A 22,701-nucleotide genomic window follows, 5' to 3' on the forward strand; every position below is an offset into this window, starting at 1 on the left:
GCGAATGCAGGCTTCAGGAAGCTATCCGCAAGCCTTGGGAGCCCGACGCGACTTCCTGCCGGGCTCCCAAGGCTTGTGGACAGCAGCCTGCAGCCCGAAACCCGGGGAGCACAGCGGAGCGCGCCCTGGGCTTCAGGCAGATATCCTCAAGCCTGGGGAGCCCGGTGCAACTTCCCGCCGGGCTCCCCAGGCTTGCGGATAGCAGCCTGCATCCTGAAGCCTGGGGAATGCTGAGCAGCATGCCCTGGGCTTCGGGCAGATATCCGCAAGCCTGGGGAGCCAGCGGGAGTTCCCGCCAGGCTCCCAAGGCTTGCGGATAGCAGCCTGTTCTGGGGGCTGGGGTCGGGGGAAGCTCAGGCTTTCCCCGCCCCAGCCCCGCGCCTGGGGGGAAATAAATTTTTTTTCTTTATACCCCCCCCCCCAAACTAGGTGCGCCCTATGGGCCGGTGCGCCCTATAGGGCGAAAAATACGGTACATGTTCACATGTAGTTCTGAAACATGTGGAAGTTAGCACTAAGGAGAGGGGCTTTTCTGCAGTGGTATCCCAACTCTGGAATACCCTCCTTCAAGAGGTAAAGTTAGTGCCAATTTCACAATATGTTTAGGTGCCAGGCTGTTTTCCTAACCATTAAAAAGATTGTTCAGTGTGTCTGCTTTTACTTTCTATATTGTTCTGTTGCATCTCAGTATGCAATTTACTCTGAAGGCTGTTATTTGATTGTTTATGTACTCTGAATAATTTTATGTCTATTGTACACTACCCTAGTGCCTTCGGAAGAAGAGGAAGAAGAAGAAGAAGAAGAAGAAGAAGAAGAAGAAGAGTTTGAATTTGATATCCCGCCTTTCACTCCCTTTAAGGAGTCTCAAAGCGGCTAACATTCTCCTTTCCCTTCCTCCCCCACAACAAACACTCTGTGAGGTGAGTGGGGCTGAGAGACTTCAAAGAAGTGTGACTGGCCCAAGGTCACCCAGCAGCTGCATGTGGAGGAGCGGAGACTCGAACCCGGTTTCCCAGATTACGAGACTACCGCTCTTAACCACTACACCACACTGGCTCTCAGTTTAGAGACAGTTTAGAAATACTTTAAATAAATAAAATTTAAAAACTACACCCAGCTGCATATGCCCAGTTTTGTTTTTCTTCCTCTAGTACCAGAATAAGAAAACTGGGAAGCATTTTAAATGCAATTGCTTGCAAGCCCACTCCCATGATTTTTTTTTACGCTGACAAAATATGCATATAAAATGCTTCTTCACATACCATGATCTTTTTATGATCCAGATACTCAAGGCCAAAATAGTCACCTTCAACAAGGTTCAGGTGAGTGCAGACTGCATCCAGCAAAACCTTCCCTGGTGCTCTTTGCTGTAATTAAAAACAACAAAAGGTTACACGCTGTACATCCACATGAAAAGAAAAATAAGTTATAAATCCAGTTTCCTTGGTGAGCACAAAATGCAATTAATTTATAGTTAGGTGTTCAATTGAAGGAAAAGCAGTAGCTAGTTTTATTTGGATGCCAAAGTGTTTGGGAGTACTGACTCAGTTGTGGATCTTTTTATTATTTGTATTGTTGCAAGGATTGTTGAAACTGAGATGGGCAAGAACTGGCCCAGAACGCTCGTTATGTGTCCAAGTTCTTTATAACAAGCCACTCTGTGCTCAATATTCATTTCTGTAGATGATTATTGTTAATAGGTTTGTATGGCCATTCTCAAAGTTCAGCTTGTAACCATTTCCACAAAACCGCACCGCCATTTTTCTTTACAAAGCCGTGTCTTTATACTTTCAAAAGCCACACCTCTCGAGCTGGATAAGATACACACACTGGACCGAAATGGAAGCATCAGCTTCCTTTTCTGCCTTCCCTCAAGTAGCAGCATCAGAATAAATTATGCAAAACAGTAAAAACAGCAGAGTAACTGCTACACTGTGGGAAAGAAGAAATGCAAATATGCTTAAACAAACCAGAATGCAAAATCCAAGTGTTATCTTCCAATGAATTTAGGAATCATTTTTGATCTGATTATGCATGCAGCCTTAAAAATAATGAAAAATAAGGCCCACCACCACACCCAGCTCCTGGCAAAGCACAACTTGTGTATTGAGACCTAGAAACCTCCCCCCTAAATCAATTCACTTGACTCAAATTTTGGTTTGGTTTATGGTAGAATACAGGCCACAACTTTATTGAATACAGAAAGCGATTGGTTGCATAGGCTCTGGTCCGACTAGCTCCCTGCCATGCAGGTAGCGCTGACCAAAGGTTCCAGCATAGGTCAGCCAAGGGTGAACACCTGGACAAGCGGAAAACCGGGAACGGGCTAACTCTGCCACCCAAATGTCCCCCTGTACTCAGGCATGGGTACAACCCCCCCTCAGGGGTTGACCAAACCATCGAGTCCCTGGATTCCTTTAACTGAATACCCTTCACATAGGGATGGCGAGAGCGTTCTCCCATTCCTATCACCTGAACCAGAGCCTATCCACCACCTTACAAGTTGTGACAATTTGCTACGCGGCAGGCGAAACCCAAATGGCAACAGCCAATCAGCCAAGTGGGGAAAATTCCTGCCGTGCCCCTGTCCCAACGACAGACGACGGCATAGCAAGGTCAATCGCAAAATGCCCTAAAAGTAGGGAGAGGTGGGTGGGTGTTCCGAATGCACGTGCCGAAAGAGGAAGCTCTGAGTCACGTGCATGGGCATAAATAGGTCCCTCGAACTGTTTGTGTTAAGTTGTGGGTGAACATATCAGACGACACAACGATTCTTCAAACAGCTCTTGTTTATTCACAGGCCGGAACAGAACTGAACTGAAGGGTTCAGCCAGCCTGCTTATATAGAGCTCCACTAGAATGCAACAGTAACCATTTTCTGTAACTATCCAATCACCGAACGTCACTTTTGGTCCCTTATTTGCATATGTGGACCTGAACTATCTACAGTATCCCCCTGCTGGCCCAGGGTGAGAACTTCAGTACATAACACCTTGGACTGTGTCCCATTGGCCAGATTGTACCCAGCTTCGAGGTACCTACCAATCGGGTGTTGTGGCTGTCCAATTGTACCCACCCACAACACAGGGTGTCGGTTTCCCAGGTCTCACCGCAATACGTGCCCTCTTTAAGGGAGGACACGATTTCTGTGCAGAAACAGGCAAGCAAATGGTAACTCGGGCTGGACCTGAGTTGTCTGTTCGTCCCTGTGCTGGCATCTCTGTGACCTAGGCAACGAAGGTGACAGCAGCACCTCTGAACTGGACTGAGCACCTGACTTCTCCTGAGAGGATGGGCTGGGGTGTGCCTTTGCAATGCTGAGGAGCGGTACTGAGATGGAAGGTGAAGAGAGAAACAGGAGCTGGGATGAAGTGGGTGGGCAGAGCAGGGTGCTGGGATCTGACTCACCCGTAACTCTCTGGGACGCACCCCATCCCCAACCCACAGAGCCCTTCTCCAGGGTCACGGGTGTCAAACACAAGGCCCGCGGGCCAAATCCGGCCCGCCAGACCTCGTCATGTGGCCCGTGTAGCCAGCAATTCCTGGTGTCCGTAAGGGCCGCCCCCTTCCCCCGCAAGCCCTTTTATCAATGACAAAGGCAGGAACGCTCCTTCCGCGCCTGTCCGGCTCTGGAAAAGGCAACCCTTTCACGCGCTTGATTTGCAACCCAACCCAGCCGCGTGGTGCCCTTTCGGATTTCTCTCTCTCCTCCTCGCCAAGCCCCGAATCGAGCCCGCCCTCCGCTGTCAAGGCCTGTCTGGCTCGCAGTACCCATTGCGGCGCTTGTTTCTGGGAAATGCGGATCGCTTCCCGGCTCTCTGCCCTCGCTTTGCCCGCTTGGATGGAGCAAAGCACACGACACCGGCTGCGCCATCGCGGGGTCCGCGCGCGTAAGAGCCGCCGCTGCGCACGAGGCTAGGGATCCTTCTCTCTCTTCCTCCCTCGGTTCACCTTTGGCCCTGATCGGAGAGGCCTGATCCTGGGCCATCGCTCGCTCTTCCCTCCTGCACAGGTGACTCACCCGCCGCCGCCTCCTCCTCCTCCTCCTCCTCCTCCTCTCCTCCCAGAAAGGCAGGCTGGATGCGGGAGGGTCGCTGCACCTTTAAAGTCCTGCACATTTTCTGCAGTGTGTACAAACACCGAGGTCTAGCCGCAAAGTTAGCAAGCCTAGGCCCTTGTTAAGGTGGGCTGGAGGAGGGTTGGCTCGGAAAGCGGGTTGCTCTGTGCGAGCCCCCCTCCAAGCAACCCACGCGCGACGGGTGCTGGCTGAGCAAGGTCGCTGCTGCAAAAAATAAATAAAGAGAGCACAAAAGCAAATACCACGCACCAGGGGAAGCTTGGCCTGAGGAAGCCGAGCAGCGGCGGCGGACACATAGTCCTACAGATACAACCGGCCCTTTGAGGGTGACCAAACTGCTGGTGCGGCCCCCGATGAATTTGAGTTTGACACCCCTGTCCAGGGTCATCAGCAATTTCAGGCTCGATAAACTGTTGAGCTTTCTGGCTTCGGATATATAAGTCCCACTGTGCTCACTTGGGCTTAGTTTTTTTCCTACGTGTGTTTAGCGTTACCGCCTAAGTTATGTGTTCAGCATTCTTCATGTCTGCTAGTCACTTCCACTCTGCTCAGTCTCAGTGTCTCCCCCCACCCTGCCGAGCTTGGAACAAGGATATTTATTCTTCTTTCATTAGAAAAAGCTCAGGGTCTCCAATAGCTTTAACATTTGCTTGACCCTAAAGAAGTTCTCAATCAATAAACAGATTATCTTCTTCTATGGTCAAGAACTGTGTGTTCCTCATTCTTTGAGATGACCTTTCAATAAGGAAGTGGTTGAAGGAGAAAAATGTTCAGCAATGTTTACAGAACCCATGTCCTGGAAGGTTTTGTTTTTTAATCCACTGCTTCTTTGAGCAAATTGATCCTTCTAATTTAAAGATATTCTTCATCAGCCCAGTTAGACACTGCTATCAACACAGTTTTTAATCCACCTCAAGTGATTTTGGATTATGATTTTGTAAGCAAAGTTTCTCATAGGCTACTGAATCCCTTGCACTCCAATAAAGCTCTTATAACAAAATAGAGGTTTCGTAGGGATTTAAAGTATCCCAGTCAACCATTTTTCCAAATGGAGATAAAATCTAATTTTATTTAGTAACTAAATGGGATGCAGGCATTAACACTGATTGGCTCCAAATATTTCATTACTTGTTCTTTCCACATTATCTGATACTTTAATCATTAATCACTGTGCCTTTTCTCTCACTGTGGAGTAATGTTTCTATTCTTTTTTTTACCCCAAGCACAGAACCTTAAGAGTGGTCTTCAACACCTCTTTCTTTTTCTTCTTTTCTTCAGACTTTCCATACCTACTTTTTAAACATTACAAGTTCTTTCTTTCCTCAACGTTTGATTATTGCAATTCTCCCCTGCCCTAGTTTGGTTTTTACTCTGCTTCATTACTGTTCAGATGCTAACAGTGTGAAAGGTTCATTAATGGCGCTCCCGACACACAGTTCAGCAACAGGTTTTCTATTAATCCAAGTGAAGAGAGGGCTGGGAGAATCAAACCCAAACTCCATTCTTAATTCTACTACTCGGTTGGGTTTTTCTGAATCTCATTTTGATCACATTGATAATTTTATTGCACGTCCTACATTTCCTTCTCTTTGCTTGCTGGCTTCTATTTAACTTTGTACAGAATCTAGTTTTGAGGCAGTTTTGATTATTATAACTATCGTTCAATCACCTTTTTCAGGAATTACCTTGTCTGTAGAATCATTTTTAAATATAAAACACCAAATGTCTCTTGTTATTAGTAACTTGAGAATGAAAATCATTTGAAAGGAAACAAGTTCTGTTTGATTATCTGCCCATGAGTGCGTTACATTTTTTAAAAAAAGTCCCAAGGAGTTTTTAACAATATTGCTTAAAAATGAAAGTTGTATGTAATGAGAAGGGAGTTTTTCCTCTCTTCTCCTGAACCTTAAGAATAAATTTTCACACATCACACAGAATTTTTTGTTTAAGATTTTTGGCATAATTTTGGCCACAACTTTATTAACATACAAATTTGTGAGTGGTTGCTTAGGCATCGGTTGCAACTATCTGCCCCCACCATGGGGGACAGACTGACATTCCGCATGATGCGAAAGTCAGAATAGGGGAATACACCTGCCCTCACCCCAAATGCAACCAGGAGCTCATTGCTATGGCCCAAGCCCCTTTGAGCAATAGTTAGCTCCCAATTCCTTTAACGGAATCCCTTGCAGCAGCAGCATTAGAGGGGCAGGCACTCAACCTACCAAGGGCAGGCACTCAACCACTTCCCCTCAACCAATCAAACCATAAACCAATGCCTAACCACAACCTTACAAGTTGTGACGATTTGCTACGCAGTAGGCAAAAACCAAATGGCCCCAGCCAATCAGCCAGATGGACAAAATTCCTACCGGGCCCCTGCCCCAAGAGCAGACGACCCCATGACAGGCATAGCAAGGTCAAAGCGAACAACCGTAATTCTAAGGAGGGGAGGACGGGCAATCCGATGCACGGTCGAAAAGAGGAAGCCCTAGCCTCATGCAAGGAGTTTTAGCATTTCTGGCTGTCAATCAACAAATGGCAACATTAACTTCTTCCCAATAACAAGGGAAGCCCGAATCGCATCAGTGGCCAATGATCAATTAGCCCGCCCCCAACTTTGGAGTGTCCTGGCGGCCCCCACCGCAACACGTGCTCTCCATGAAGGAGAACACGCTTTGTGGGAATGGATCTCATGGTCAAAGAGTAAATCTTGAAAACATCTTGCCATTATTTTGAAGAAACATGCAATTCAAATGAACAAGCAACTCTCTGAATGCAACCAACTGGAGGTGATCCAGCATGCCAAGTCAGTGTGTGAGTTTGTATGCATACACAGAGGACTTTTTCCTATGTAATAGAACTCACAGACGCCTGAAGTGTCCCTATTTTCCAGGGACTGTCCTGGATTTACAGAAGCCTTCCCAGTTTCTGATTTGATCCTGGAACGTCTTGCTTTTCCTTAGGACGTCCCTATTTTCGTCAGAGAAATGTCGGAGCATATGCAACTCACGAGCAAAGGAGATAACTAACCATACAACCTTTAGAAGACATCTGAAGGCAGCCCTGCCTAGGGAAGTTTTTTTTTAATGTTTAATGCTTTATTATGTTTTTATGTATGTTGAAAGTTGCCCAGAGTGGCTGGGGCAACCCAGTCAGTTGGGTGGGGTATAATATTATTATTATTTTGGAACAGGACATCCTTATTTTTATTGGTGAAATGTTGGAGAGTAGGAACTCACTGATGTGGAGTACCATCACCGTTTCTTTTGCTATCCATGGCAGCCATTTTGTGTTGGTACCCACAGAACTTCTATCAATGTATGAGTACTGGCACCTCATTTATTTATTTTTTAAGCACTGTGTGTATACTCAGAAACACCTGAGGTCTTACAAAGCAATCTCTCTCTCTCTCTCTCTCTCTCTCTCTCTCTCTCTCTCTCGTGTGTGTGTGTGTGTGTGTGTAGAAGGGGAGTTTGTTATCACTAATGGCTTATACATTACAAGGAAGTAAGGAACAAAGCTTGACAGAGGTCATTTTGATGTACCTTATAGAAGTAAAGGCATCATCATAAGCTAAACTACTGACAATTTTTTGTCTTTAATGGTACCTCCAAAATTGGCACCTGAGGCAGGATGCCTAACCTGATAGATGGTACTAAAACAAGTACAATGAGGTTATGCAGCAACACATAAAGTGGTACTTGTGTATCCCAACAGCAGTGAAATTTGTTAAGCTCTAGGAGGCCACCTGCATAATTTCACCCAGTCTAATTTTTAAATGATATATACCGGTATATATTTTTCAAATGGCTAATTTCATAACGGGTGTATAAAGTTAAACAAAGAACTGGCATTATTTCTTCCCCACCCCCTTTTGCAAGTACTGAATGAAGTGTATCTCCCCCCCCCCAAGCCTCCAAGCTATTCAAAAGCACACTGTGTCCCTTGTTTCTTCGCAGGGGTTGAAACGAGGTTCAGAATGCTCATTAAAAGTACTTCAGATTGAATTTCATAGTCCACAATTTCTGCAGAGCAGCATAATAGTACCATTCAGATTAGTCTAGCTATGCAGCAAACACTGCGTAATGAGGTATTGGCAAACTCCACCCCTCCCCACTCCTGCCCCCAAGATGTGCCTCCAAAGTTGGAAGGGAGAATAGGTCCAGTTTTACCACCATGCATTCATTTTATAGACAGTTTGTGACTTGACAGCATGCTCACAAATAATTTCTGCAGGTTTTGGTGTTAACCTTTTTCCCCTCTAATGCCTGAGTTTTTCCTTTATTCAATTTTATTATCAAACTACCCTTTACCGAATTCATCAATGCATGACACTAATCAAATTATCAATGGAAGTAGTAGGGCATTTACAGCCATATAGTTCTATAGCTACAGACAGACACTGTGCAGATAACCTGATAGCCACTGAAAGCAGCTGCCGCCATGTGACTCCTGCTCCTCTCTCTCCCCTCCAGTGTTAACAACTGATAAGTAAATAAGTACCATGATGCGATGTCCCTGTCTGTTGATATCAGGCAGGTGCCTTTTACCATTTCGTTTTGACGCCTGCTGAAGACATTCTTATTTAGCCAAGCCTACCCAGATATTTAGGGACACGGGTGGCGCTGTGGGTAAAACCTCAGCGCCTAGGACTTGCCGGTCGTATGGTGAGCTCCTGTCATAGAATCATAGAATCATAGAGTTGGAAGAGACCACAAGGGCCATCGAGTCCAACCCCCTGCCAAGCAGGAAACACCATCAGAGCACTCCTGACATATGGTTGTCAAGCCTCTGCTTAAAGGCCTCCAAAGAAGGAGACTCCACCACACTCCTTGGCAGCAAATTCCACTGTCGAACAGCTCTTACTGTCAGGAAGTTCTTTGTTCGGTCCCAGCTCCTGCCCACCTAGCAGTTCGAAAGCACTCTTAAGTGCAAGTAGATAAATAGGTACCGCTTTATAGCGGGAAGGTAAATGGCGTTTCCGTGTGCTGCGCTGGTGCAGGCTCACCAGAGCAGCTTTGTCACGCTGGCCACGTGACCCGGAAGTGTCTCCGGACAGCGCTGGCCCCCGGCCTCTTAAGTGAGATGGGCGCGCAACCCCAGAGTCGGTCACGACTGGCCCATACGGGCAGGGGTACCTTTACCTTTTTACCCAGATATTGGGACACAGGTGGTGCTGTGGGTTAAACCACAGAGCCTAGGACTTGCTGATCAGAAGGTCGGTGGTTCAAATCCCTGCGACGGGGTGAGCTCCCATTGCTCAGTCCCTGCTCCTGCCAACCTAGCAGTTTGAAAGCACGTCAAAGTGCAAGTAGATAAATAGGTACCGCTCCGGCGGGAAGGTAAACGGTGTTTCCGTGCGCTGCTCTGGTTCGCCAGAAGCAGCTTAGTCATGCTGGCCACATGACCTGGAAGCTGTACGCCGGCTCCCTCGGCCAATAAAGCGAGATGAGCGCCGCAACCCCAGAGTCGGTCACGACTGGACCTAATGGTCAGGGGTCCCTTTGCCTTTGCCTACACAGATATTTAGAAAGCTTGTATGAGTTTGTGTGCTTTTAATCAGCTTCACCTGTTACTCCTTATTTGAATCAGCAAGCGTATGCATTGGTAATCTCGACGCTGGACTACTGCAATGTGCTTTACATGGGGCTGCCCTTAGGCCCAGTCTGGAAGCTCCAGTTGGTGCAGAATGCAGCAGCTAGACTACTGATGGGCTCAAACATCTGGTGGTATATGACATCTCTGCACTCGCTGCTCATATACTACTGGGTCAGGCTCAAGGTTTTTATATTAATATAAAAGGCCCTGAACAATTTGGGTCCAGGATACCTTAAAGCACGGGTGTCAAACACAAGGCCCGCGGGCCAAATCCGGCCCGCCAGACCTCGTCATGTGGCCCGTGTAGCCAGCAATTCCTGGTGTCCGTAAGGGCCGCCCCCTTCCCCCGCAAGCCCTTTTATCAATGACAAAGGCAGGAACGCTCCTTCCGCGCCTGTCCGGCTCTGGAAAAGGCAACCCTTTCACGCGCTTGATTTGCAACCCAACCCAGCCGCGTGGTGCCCTTTCGGATTTCTCTCTCTCCTCCTCGCCAAGCCCCGAATCGAGCCCGCCCTCCGCTGTCAAGGCCTGTCTGGCTCGCAGTACCCATTGCGGCGCTTGTTTCTGGGAAATGCGGATCGCTTCCCGGCTCTCTGCCCTCGCTTTGCCCGCTTGGATGGAGCAAAGCACACGACACCGGCTGCGCCATCGCGGGGTCCGCGCGCGTAAGAGCCGCCGCTGCGCACGAGGCTAGGGATCCTTCTCTCTCTTCCTCCCTCGGTTCACCTTTGGCCCTGATCGGAGAGGCCTGATCCTGGGCCATCGCTCGCTCTTCCCTCCTGCACAGGTGACTCACCCGCCGCCGCCTCCTCCTCCTCCTCCTCCTCCTCCTCTCCTCCCAGAAAGGCAGGCTGGATGCGGGAGGGTCGCTGCACCTTTAAAGTCCTGCACATTTTCTGCAGTGTGTACAAACACCGAGGTCTAGCCGCAAAGTTAGCAAGCCTAGGCCCTTGTTAAGGTGGGCTGGAGGAGGGTTGGCTCGGAAAGCGGGTTGCTCTGTGCGAGCCCCCCTCCAAGCAACCCACGCGCGACGGGTGCTGGCTGAGCAAGGTCGCTGCTGCAAAAAATAAATAAAGAGAGCACAAAAGCAAATACCACGCACCAGGGGAAGCTTGGCCTGAGGAAGCCGAGCAGCGGCGGCGGACACATAGTCCTACAGATACAACCGGCCCTTTGAGGGTGACCAAACTGCTGGTGCGGCCCCCGATGAATTTGAGTTTGACACCCCTGCCTTAAAGCATGGGTTGGCAAACTAAGGCCCGCGGGCCAGTTCAGGCCCAATTGCCTTCTACATCTGGTCCGTGGACGGTCCGGGAATCGCTGTGTGGATTGCCAGCACACACGTTCTTTCCCTCTCCCTCACACGGCACTGGCGTCGCCTCCTCCCTCCATCCTCCTGGTTTCTCCCTGGCCTGCCTAGAGGAGGAAGGGGGATGGGCTTTGTTGGTGCCAGCCCTTTTGCGCACCACTCATCGTCCCGCTGCCAGCCCCTGCCACTTGCAAGACACAGGAGCCGTGGTTGGCTGAGCGCCCCTCTCGAGCAGTCGCCATTTAAAGCAGCCCCTTTCGGGAGCCCTTTCGCATGCCACTCATCGTCCCTCGTTCATATCCCCCCCCCCAAATATAGTCTGGCCCCCCACAAGGTCTAAGGGACAGTGAACCAGCCCTCTACTGGAAAAGGTTGAAGACCCCTGCCTTAAAGACTGGCTGCACTATTATATCCCAACTCAACCGTTCGTTGGAGCCCGTGCTACAGAAGCCAACTTGGCTTCAAGGAGAAGTGAGCTTCTTAGTGTTGCCGATCCCAAACTACAGAGTACTCTTCCAGCAGAAATTCACCAGGCATCTTCACTACTAACTTTCAGGCATCTCTTGATGAACTTTTAACACAGTAAGGTCTATGCAGTTGTTTATATTAATAAAACAGAGCAGTGTTCCCTTAGAAAAACATGTCTCTGCGCACTAAAAAATGCATTCCTTTGTGATTAAAATAACTGCTTTTGTTTCACGGTGTTATTTTTTAAATGATTGTTAAATTATATTACCTGTTTTACAAACTCTTTTCTTCATTCGGATGAAATTAAGGGGTAAAAGGATCTGACAGAAGAACACACACTGCGAATTAATCAAATTATTTCTGACCTTTCCCCACACACATGAGTTTCATATGCCTGGAATTAAACTCTGAGAAATGACCTTTTACAGACTGCAGGCTGCTGAACAAGAACTCAAACTTAGAATCTGGATTTAAAAGGGGAAAAAAATGAAGGGTTGGCTAAAAAAAAGTTTTCCTCATGGAAGCTCACAACTGGCAATTAAAAACAAACTGGGCGGTACTAAGGATGTAATAATCCAAATAATTTCAGAGAATTAAGCAGTTGATTGATTTCTTTGCAGGCTACTACAGTGGTACCTCGGGTTACATACGCTTCAGGTTACGGACTCCGCTAACCCAGAAATATTACCCCAGGTTAAGAACTTTGCTTCAGGATGAGAACAGAAATCGTGCGGCGGCGGCACGGCAGCAGCAGGAGGCCCCATTAGCTAAAGTGGTGCTTCAGGTTAAGAATGGACCTCCAGAACGAATTAAGTTCTTAACCCGAGGTACCAGTGTACAGTTAAACTGTGTGTTTTAATGGCAGTCCCAAGTCTAGAAACCCAGCCTGCCATTTGACAGCAGCAAAGCAGTGTGAGGGGGACACAGTTTGGAATGAAGGAGTGCCAGGAAAGAAGGGGGAACCTTTAACATTCTCCACCTGATGCTTTACCCAGTGCAACCCCTTCCCCCAAGCCGGAATTGTGGATGAGGCTTTCCTCAGAGCAAAACAGTTCGGGTGAGGGGTTTAAGAGGGAAAAACTGGGCAGAGGAAAAGATCCCCAGTGCAAATTTTGCTTCTTTTATTTTCCCTGCAGCTTTGCCAATGATTGCTGCCTAGTTTGGCCCTTGGCTCTAAACAGAGACAAGAGGCATGATGCTGCTTGCTTGCCAGGCTTAATGACTACTATTGCTGGTAATGCTCCTACAATTCAAAGCAGAGAAATCTCTTTCCCCTATAAGGCCTAGCAGGTTCCTTCCATGCATACTAAACACTGAGGCACGAAAGATATTTCATACCGAAAGGATGAGTTGCCGAAATAGTTTTCACAGCACACTGCCATATAAAAACCAAGGAATCAGAAGCGAGGATTGCCACCCGCCCAGTGCTTCACATCTTGCTGGTATCTTGAGACACATTGTTTGTCTTGAGGCACCATGGAAGAGACACACCTCCCAGCGGCCATATCTCCTGTGGTCACTGTTGTGGATGCTTCACATATTTTGGGAATAAACCTAACACTGGGTACTGAGGTCTGATAATAAAATACTGGGGGGTCCCACTCATGAGACCCTCTGAGGGACAGACAACTTTCACTTCACCTTGCAAGCTCCTGTTTCTATTGAAATTCTGTTCTTGAGGCTGGGGGACACTGGAGCAGTGTGGAAAGTAGCAGGAGGGGGGCTACAAAGGGAAGAGAGAGAGTCAGCAAAAGTTGCCTACTTCCTCCTTTTTTCAGTGGGAGCTTACACTGAATTTTAGTCTTTTCTGTGAATAAAAGAATCTTGTGGTCAGGGCTGATGGAATCTGTAGTTCATGGGTAGGCAAACTAAGGCCCGGGACCCGGATCTGTCCCAATCGCCTTCTAAATCTGGCCCAAGGATGGTCTGGGAATCAGCGTGTTTTCACATGAGTAGAATGTGCCCTTTTATTTAAAATGCATCTCTGGGTTATTTGTGGGGCATAGGAATTCGTTCATATATTTTTTTCCTAGTCCGGCCCCCCACGAGGTCTGCGGGACAGTGGACCGGCCCCCTGCTGAAAAAGTTTGCTGACCCCTGCGTCTAACAACAGCTGTGGGGACATTTGTTCTCCATCGCTACCCTAGGGCCTATGAAATAATAATGAATGATCGTTAACAGTCTCATGGAGTACGTTCCTGCAGGGTTTTCCAGCTGTTACGGAACATGGGAGAGTGGGGCAGTGGTTGCTGGTGCGAAAGGGAAGTTAAAATGTCCCCCTGTGGATGCTAGCTTAGATCCTGGTCCCTGAGCCTAGGTACTCAATATTAACCTCTTCACCAGCTCTACACAATCCTCAAAATAGCTACCTGTCCACTGGCCTAACACAGAAATGTGGGCAGCTTGAAAGCTTATAAACTATTTCAGGAACATGCCCCTTGCACAGACCTGGCAATTGCTCTTTGTTGTGTTGGATGAAGTAGGATCCAGCTCATGATACAAATCACAGCGCGTTGTGGAGAGGGAGTTGCCTTTGGCATTTTTACTAGAGAGGAGAAGGGGTGACTGCATTCAGATGTTGCACTGTGGAATGCTGCTGTCAGGATTCCCCCCACCCCTCCATTTCCCCGAATTCAGTCAGCAGTCTGTGGCCAGTGAGCCTGCTCAGTCCACACTAGACTGGTTGTTGTTTTTTTGGATCCTCCTTTACTCCAAACTTTCCCCAGAGTCTGCTGAAACCTCCCCAGTGTTTGTTTTGGCTAAACAGCAATTGCATTCACAGTCTGAACAATGGAAAGGAAGAAAATGTGAGGCTGCCCCAAGTATTCCATTGATTAAAATATTTCATCCATTTCCTTTTGTTTTGCTACTGTGGACCTTTTAATGATTTGAAATGAAGAGCGCTTGGAAGTAGAAAGAACACCCATGGGTAATAATATCAAAATAGCAAAAATACTCTGCTAAGAGTTATGCATTTTAGCAGAGGGCACTTGCAATTATCTATACAGAATATTCCTAGGATTCCCTTTGAATTCTTCACATGAAAGTGCATTGACAACAGTGGAAACCGAAGTTCAGAACAAGTAAATTAACTGTAGATTTGGCATCACATCTACCCAGCTGTCACTAAATAGCAGTGTATGTTTCCCCATTCTTCTTCATCAAGAAAGGATCTGATTACAAGATAAAGGACCATGTCTTTACTCCTATCTTGACTACAATCTTCTGTCAGTTATATCAAGATAGTTTTGCAACTGATTGCTAACATCTCATTTCACACAAGATATAAATAGTCAAGTCAATACCCGAGGAGTCTCTGTTATCCACCTACTTATATAAAACTGAAGCTATGCAAGACAGACTTGATAACCAGACAAAAACATCAGTGTGTTTTGTGGTACCTTAAAGGCTAACAAATTTATACAGTGGTACCTTGGGTTACAGACACTTCGGGTTACATACACTTCAGGTTACAGACTCCGCTAACCCAGAAATAGTGCTTTAGGTTAAGAACTTTGCTTCAGGATGAGAACAGAAATCGTGCTCCGGTGGCGCGGCAGCAGCAGGAGACCCCATTAGCTAAAGTGGTGCTTCAGGTTAAGAACAGTTTCAGGTTAAGAACGGACCTCCGGAACAAGTGAAGTACTTAACCCGAGGTACCACTGTAATTCCAAAAGTGTTCATGGACCAGAGTCCCCATTTATCAGACTTTAGTCCACAAACATTTATGCCGGTGTACATTGGGACGTGGGTGGCACTGTGGGTTAAACCACAGAGCCTAGGACTTGCCGATCAGAAAGTTGGCGGTTCGAATCCCCGCGACGGGGTGAGCTTCCATTGCTCGGTCCCAGCTCCTGCCAACCTAACAGTTCAAAAGCACGTCAAAGTGCAAGTAGATAAATAGGTACCACTCTGGCAGGAAGGTAAAGGGCGTTTCTGTGCGCTCCTCTGATTTGCCAGAAACGGCTTAGTCATGCTGGCCACATGACCCGGAAGCTGTATGCCGGCTCCCTCGTAAATAAAGCGAGATGAGCGCCGCAACCCCAGAGTCGGCCACGACTGGACCTAATGGTCAGGGGTCCCTTTACCTTTACTTTACATTGTTTTAAGTCTTTAAGGTGCCCCACAAGACTCTGCTAGTTTTGATGCAACAGACTAACATAGCTGCCTCTCTGGAAATTGAAAACAGGGGTTTATTTTGTAAAAAACAAAAACAACAAGCCCACATAAACAGAAAACAAAAGTACGGTAACTGGCTACGAGTTATCAAGCAGAAAGTTTGTCAGGTCTCTATATTTTCTGTAAAGTTCAAGATTGCTCCACAATATAGGGCCAATACAGGCTACCCAATATATGTTGAAGAACATCTGTGACTTTTCTTGTTTTCCTGGCTTTTACCAATTGTTTCGTCTTCCCTCCAGCTTACACAGTTTCAAGGCATTACAGCATTACAGAGTATTCTATGGAATGAACGATCTCAATAGCCTCCTTTATATCAAACATTACTCCCTGCCACAGCAGCCTCAGTTCAAGGGGATCACACTTTCAAGTCCTACCAAAATGAAAGGCAACATAGTTAAATTGGTGGTTGTGTTTTGCTCTTTCCTACTACATTTGAAAATTCCCATACATTGCATTTCATGTGTTCAAAATTATTTAGTTAGTTAGTTGGTTAATGCAGCCCAGTCTCTGTGGCTCAATGCAGCTTGTAATATAAAACCACTGGATAGAATACTTGGTTAAAGAACAACCAAAATCACTAAAAACTTATTTCCAGTTAACGGATTACCCATGATCGCTGGGAAGACAGCCCAGACATTTCTTCCAACACTTCAAAAAGACGCTCAGGCTTTGGCAGGAAAAAGATTGCCATAGTTCAGGGGTGATCACAACAAGCATCATTCACAAGCCCTTACTGTATGAACTTTGCACAGAGGTTGGTTAAGAAGCGAAAGCAAAGAATGAAGTGCTTTCTAAGGTACCAGCGGTCTATTTAGACTTAAATCGTAGATTGCAAAAATATTGAGGGAACAAACCCCCAAGGAAATTTGCAGCATAATTTATAGGGAAGTAATAAAACATATGCACATCTCTGGCAAAGTGAAAGCCATGTATCCACATGGAGAAATGGCATAGGGCACACACACCACACAAATAGGCCTGTGAGGAACTAGCAAATAGCAGCCCACACACAAAATCTGGTGCACAGCCCAAGGACGGATTCAACTTTTCAGCACTGAGAAACAGTCAACACCAGATAGGAGAGAGAGGAGAAAGTAAGAAGAGGTGCTTATGTGGTTGCTGGGATACTATGGAAGACATCCTCTGTTGCTCTCCTTGATCCCTCCTTGATCCCTCCTATCCATAATTACTATTTCTCAGCTATCATGAAGGTAAGCTGAAAAGTTACATCGCTGAAAATGATACCTCTTAAAGGAGAAATGGTGGGAACAGCCGCAAAGCAACTCCTTTGCTACCACCTCTTCTCAGTAGCTGGTAGTCTCCCGCAGGTCAGAAACCAACACTAAACTAGGCATGCCTCTATCTTTCTCCGTAATGGTACTTCTGTGTAAAGTGATGATTTTAAAAATTCCTCTGGCAATACTAGGAAATTACAGTTGGTTGGTTTTTTTAAACTATCATTCACTTCTTACTCACCCTAAATGGGTTCAGATCCCATCTGAGTGGAATGCTAAAGATACAATTGGCTGAGTGATTAGGCAGTCAGCAATGCTTGTAAAATGCTCGTAAATGCTGTCCACAGAAAGCAGAATCCCCATAATGTCTGTATGGTAAAGTGGCCTGAAATCTGTCCAAAACGCTCGGGGATTCTTTAACACCACAAAAGATGCTCCAATAAAATGCATACTGCAGAAGAGGATATGAACCGCTAAGTCCAAGAGGACGTCAGGGGCAGTCAATGAGCAGAGTCAATAAAGTTATCAGAGGCAAGAAGTCTTCTTTCAGAAAATGGAAGTATTGCCAAAATGAGGGGAACAAAAAGGAACACCGCAAGCAAACAATAATGGAAGGGGTGGGGAAAGATTTTGAAGAGTGTATTGTTAACAACACTAACAAGTGTTTGCTAAACACACCATCGCCAATGAAATAAATACAGTGGTGCCTCGCAAGACGAAAAGAATCCATTCTGCGAGTCTCTTCGTCTTGCGGTTTTTTCGTCTTGCGGTTTTTTCGTCTTGCGAAGCAACCCTATTAGCGGATTAGCGCTATTAACGGCTATTAAAGGCTTAAGGGATTAGCGGATTAGCTGCTAAAAGGCTATTAGCAGCTTAGTGTCTTAGAAAAAGGGGGTGGGGAGCGAAAAATTTTTGCAAGAATCGCAAGACATTTTCGTCTTGCGAAGCAAGCCCATAGAGAAATTCGTCCTGCGAAGCGCATTGAAAAACGGAAAACCCTTTCGTCTTGCGGGTTTTCCGTCTTGCGAGGCATTCGTCTTGCAGGGCACCACTGTACTTTAAAAGAAGGAAATGGGTTAAGAGTGATGGGACCACTGGACAACAAGGATGTCAAAAGTGTGCTAAAGCGAGATCAGCAGATTGCAGAAGAGTTGTCCACAGCAGAACATGAAAGGGCAGATTAACTGTGTCGTGGACCGACATTTTCAGGGAGTGCGTCTGAAGAACCGTGGCAAATAATGGTGACAAGAAATGAAGCTGCATCCCAGCTGGGGCTGATGGAAAAACATCTGGAGGGCACAAGAATGGGGAAGGTTATTCCTGGCATTGCGAAAAATAAAAGTTAACAAAACACCAAGTCCAGATGGTATCCACCTGAATGTTTTTAAAGTGCTGATCGTCCAACAAAAATAACTTGTCCCTAAAGTTGGCCTCCAAGCCTCAGGACTGAAAGGGGTCCAGTATAGTATCAAATTTAAAAAAGGAATCTGGTGGATCCAGTAAATTATAGATCAGTTAGTTTAACATCTGTTACTGGAAAGCTTGTGATACAGAACTAGGATGTAGAAACTTTGGCCCTGCAGATGTTGCTGGACTCCCATTCCCATCAACCTCAGCTAGCATAGCCAATGGTCAGGAATTATTAGAGCTGTGTTTCCCATCCCCCAAACAGAAGAGCAAGTCTTGCTAAGAAAGAACCAATATGGCAGCTGCAAAGACAAGTCCTGTCTAACTAGCCTCACCATATTATTCTGAGCTGTATCAACAAGCATATGGTTGGGTGAGCCAGTCAACACTGTATCTGGACTTCCTTAAATCTTTTGGGAAAGACTCCTCCTGAGAAAACTTGGTGATCATGTGATATTGTTTCCCAAACTTGGGTCTCCAGCTGTTTTTGGACTATAATTCCCAGCATCCCTGACCACTGGCCCTGGAAGCTAGGGATGATGGAAGTTGTAGTCCAAAAACTACTGCAGACACAATGATCAAGGGTGGGTCCTCTTATGGATCGGCAACTGATTATATAACAGGAAATGTACAGCAGGAATAAATGGAAAGGTATAAGAAGTAGAGTCAAATATCCCATTGATCCACCTATTTGGATGGCTTTAAAAGAGGATTAGCAATGGATATTAGCTGTGATGGCCATGTACCATCCTCCAGTTTTGCCAGGTGCTGAGCATCACAAGTAGGCAGAGTGCTTTGAGCTCAGGTCCTGCTGATGACCTTCCCAAGAGGCACCTGGTTGGCCACTGTGAGAAGAGGGTTCTGGACTGGATGGGCAGGGATTGTGTTCACGTAAATCACACAAAAATCAATACAGCCAAAACCACAATAAAGCATCAACAAAATAGTAACGCATGGAATGGTGAGACTTCCTTGGACTAGGTCTAGTGGCTTCTACCTATTTCAAAGTTCTACGGAGTCCTTTCTTACGACATCACCATCTGGCAATTCTCTTTGCAGCGAATAGAGTTGCTAACAGAATATAGTACTATGTCAGAGAGGAGGGGAGGTTCGTTCTTAAGAGGAAGAAACAGGGTAACTAAGACGCTGGCCACACATTAAATACAAACGAAGGATGGCTCAAAACACGTCAGTAGTATTTCAAAAAGCAAACAGTTGCCTATTTAGAGTGAGTGCTGCTGCCAGGATGTTTTCTTTAAAAAATAAAACCAGGAAGGGGAAAAACAACTTGCTTAGAAAACACACACCTACATACAAAATATTTATACAAAGCTCTTATTACAGTCGCCCAAGGCAGAACAATAGAACCACTATATCCATAGCCAGCTTACTTGGTGGCCCACAGTGGTCATATTTTCATAACCAGCACTTTTCAACATCTCTATAATACACATATTGCTTTTCTTTCCTGCTGAAGGGAGGTGTTGGAGATAAGAGGCTAATGAAACTGACAGGTAGGATGTGTTAGAATGGTATAAATTATGCCTTACATCTAGAATCCTGAAGTCTATTTTTCTTTGCTTATCTGGACTGCCAGCTGAAGTTTTGCCAGGTTCACAAACTTGACTTTAAGAACATTGTGCCACAAAACTACCACAGAAGAGTGGTAGTTTGTTGGCTCTCTTCTTCCCAGAACCAAACAACATTCCTTCCTTACCTCAGACCTTTTCTTTGGAAGGCATTTCACATTAAGCCTCTCTTCAGGGAAACTGAACTTGTGCGCTATACAAACAGAGCCCAGTTAAGCTTCCAGTCAACTAATGAAATGCCACAAAATTGGCAGAATCTTAGAACACTGCTTGGATTTAGTTGATGTAAATGGATTGCAGTTTACCTTTGATGTTTGCCTGGCTAATTATTGAAGAAAATACAGAGCTATAATGTAATCCAGTGGATGCTTTTGTTCCTCAGAGCCCTAAAGGTGTGTTCAATTGTACCATTAAATCACACCTTTAGTTTTGATCCTGTAAGCAAGCTATCCTGAGATCATGCAGCTTAACGAGGAGCCTGTTATCCAAATCTTGGTAATCTGAAATTCTTTGTAATCCAAATCTGTTGATTTAGAAGTTGTTGTAGATCTGGAAGTTGTTGCATTCAGTCTGCAGAGAAGCAAGTAGTTCTTTCCTAAAGTCCATTCTACAATTGTATACTAAGTTAGGCATCACCTCTTAGCCAGCCTGTGCTCTATTTACAAAATCAGTTTCTTTTATGGTTCCAACACTTGAATTCATTCCAGCCTTAGATTTGATTTGATTACATGTTCAAGGAGAAAATTAGAAGTTGAACAGAGCAGAAAGTGAATCAATAAGCGCTGGCAAGATTAGGATTATGAATTAACCTCTTTTTCACCCTATGATAATACTGATCATGGAAGCGATAGCAAAGTCGCCATTGGCGAGACAAGTTCACAGTTCCACAGAGAAACTTGGTAACCTCTAAATTACCCCCAAATCAGTCAATGGACAGAAGTTAATTGTAATATCTTGCAATCTCTTATTTGTATAATGTAAGGGTTTGTTATATCGGAACAACCCGAGTGAACCAAATCTGGACTAAGAAACCCATAAGCAAGATAATATTGTGTAACACCCCACCCCCACCCCCACCCCACTTGATTGTGCAAACTTAATAGTTCACTTCAGTCTATCAATGGAATGACACAGGCACACATTTTGGGAGGGGGCAGTTACCTGGAATTTCTCTCTTGAGCACCTGAACAAAATATTATGCCACCTCTGCTCTGCCTAGAGCCTATCATGTGTAGCAGCTCTTAGTGACATTTCAGCAGATTAAGCTGGATAAGTCTTTCAGTTTAACCAGTAAATTTTGCATAACTTGCTGCATAGACAAACAATAGGTACTAACAGAAGCACGGGAGGGAAAAGTCCCATAAGGATGGATAAGCCTGCAGCAAGGCCTCCCTTTTTTACCCTTGGCTTCAACCATTATTCCAAGATAAGTGCAAGAGGCAGCATGATATTTTCAAAGGCAAGTGGTGTCACAAGAGAACAGATTGTCTGTTGTTTTATGAAAACGGAATCTTTAAGTAAATGAGATAATTAGCATCACAATCCTACACATGTCGACTCAAAGGCAAGCCCCAATGAGTGCAATGGGCTTACATCCAACAAGATTATGCCTAAATTATTACACATGACTTAGTACAACTTCAACATCATCATGAACTATTTGTCGTTTTTAAAAAATGATACACATGCTTGTATGGGGGCAAGGCTTGTGCAGGCAGCCCAGCGCCTGCTTTCAAACATTGTGTGTTCAGACAAATACCCGATTATGACTAGGGTGAAAAAAAATATTCACATAGATCACATAAAACAAGCTAGCACAGGTGCTTCCCAACTATGGTCAATGGATGACAAGTGGTTTTTGAGCTTCATTCAGGTGGTCTGTGAAGTGTCTGTAAAAATACCAGAAATAAAATAAAAAACATCTAGCACAGTGCATTACAATTGTTTTAACATGCAGAAAAATCATTAAATGGTCCACCGAGACCCTCAGCAGTTTTCTAGTGGTTTGGAAGTTGGAAAACCATTAGGTTTCCCCAAAACACATTCTGCTTCACCGTCCATCTGGCTGGGGAAACCAAGCCCAATGGATGCTGTATGTATGTATGCATGTATAAATATTCACCAAATAATTAAGTCACATTGTTTTGCTACTATCAGAACTCATGTAAAATAGTCACTGCAAGGCCAATGGAGTTAAACGAATTTTACACAAAACAGGACATGTCTGTATTTTAGAGGCACTGCCAGTTCTCCAGTTTTCTGGTTTGTAGCTGGGTGCTGTCCCAATATCTCATGTGCTGCCAAATTCTAACATACAATGAGAACCTGCATTTGCAGGGCAAACATGTTGTAATCCTGTCAAAAAATACAGGCTTCCGTTCCAAGCTTAAAAGCACTGCTTTCTTAGAGATTAGAGTTACAGTCATCTATTGTCATTATATAGCAGTTTGTCTGTTTTATGATAGGAACCCTAGCCTGGAATCGCAACCATCCAAATGCAATAAAAAACAAAATATTTCCTCCCCCCCCCCCGCCCCAATTAAGACATTTCTTCTGGCCCTGGTCTGCAGTTACTTTAGCGCAGGTATTTTCAACCTTTTCAGACCCAGAACCCACTTTTAACCCAAAAATGCTTTAGGGACCCATTTCTTCATCTATTTTTGTATGGTGGTAGACATATTCCTTTAAATCTCCAGTTAAGTGGGAGAAGGCAGCCATAGATTTTTCTGACTGCTCCTCGCCCTAGTCATGACATTTGTCCTCCTGCCAAACCACATCCTGTGGTAACCAGGATTCCAGGCATTCTTTACTCTCTTTTTCGTTGGGAAAACT

At 45.5% G+C, this 22,701-nt stretch overlaps 1 protein-coding gene across 14 annotated transcripts in view; it reads right to left on the reverse strand.

Moving 5' to 3' along the window:
• Positions 1-22,701, reverse strand: part of FARP1 (FERM, ARH/RhoGEF and pleckstrin domain protein 1) — a 188,097-nt gene that overhangs the window by 74,064 nt on the left and 91,332 nt on the right. For all 14 annotated transcript variants that reach the window (XM_083437656.1, XM_083437664.1, XM_083437660.1 and 11 more), the window contains exon 3: positions 1,263-1,367. In XM_083437656.1, coding sequence (XP_083293782.1) covers positions 1,263-1,367 — 105 coding nt within the window. The remainder of the gene's footprint in view (positions 1-1,262; positions 1,368-22,701) is intronic.

This window comes from Podarcis tiliguerta, assembly GCF_965153285.1.
Source record: "Podarcis tiliguerta genome assembly, chromosome: 4".
NCBI classification, from domain to species: domain Eukaryota; kingdom Metazoa; phylum Chordata; class Lepidosauria; order Squamata; family Lacertidae; genus Podarcis; species Podarcis tiliguerta.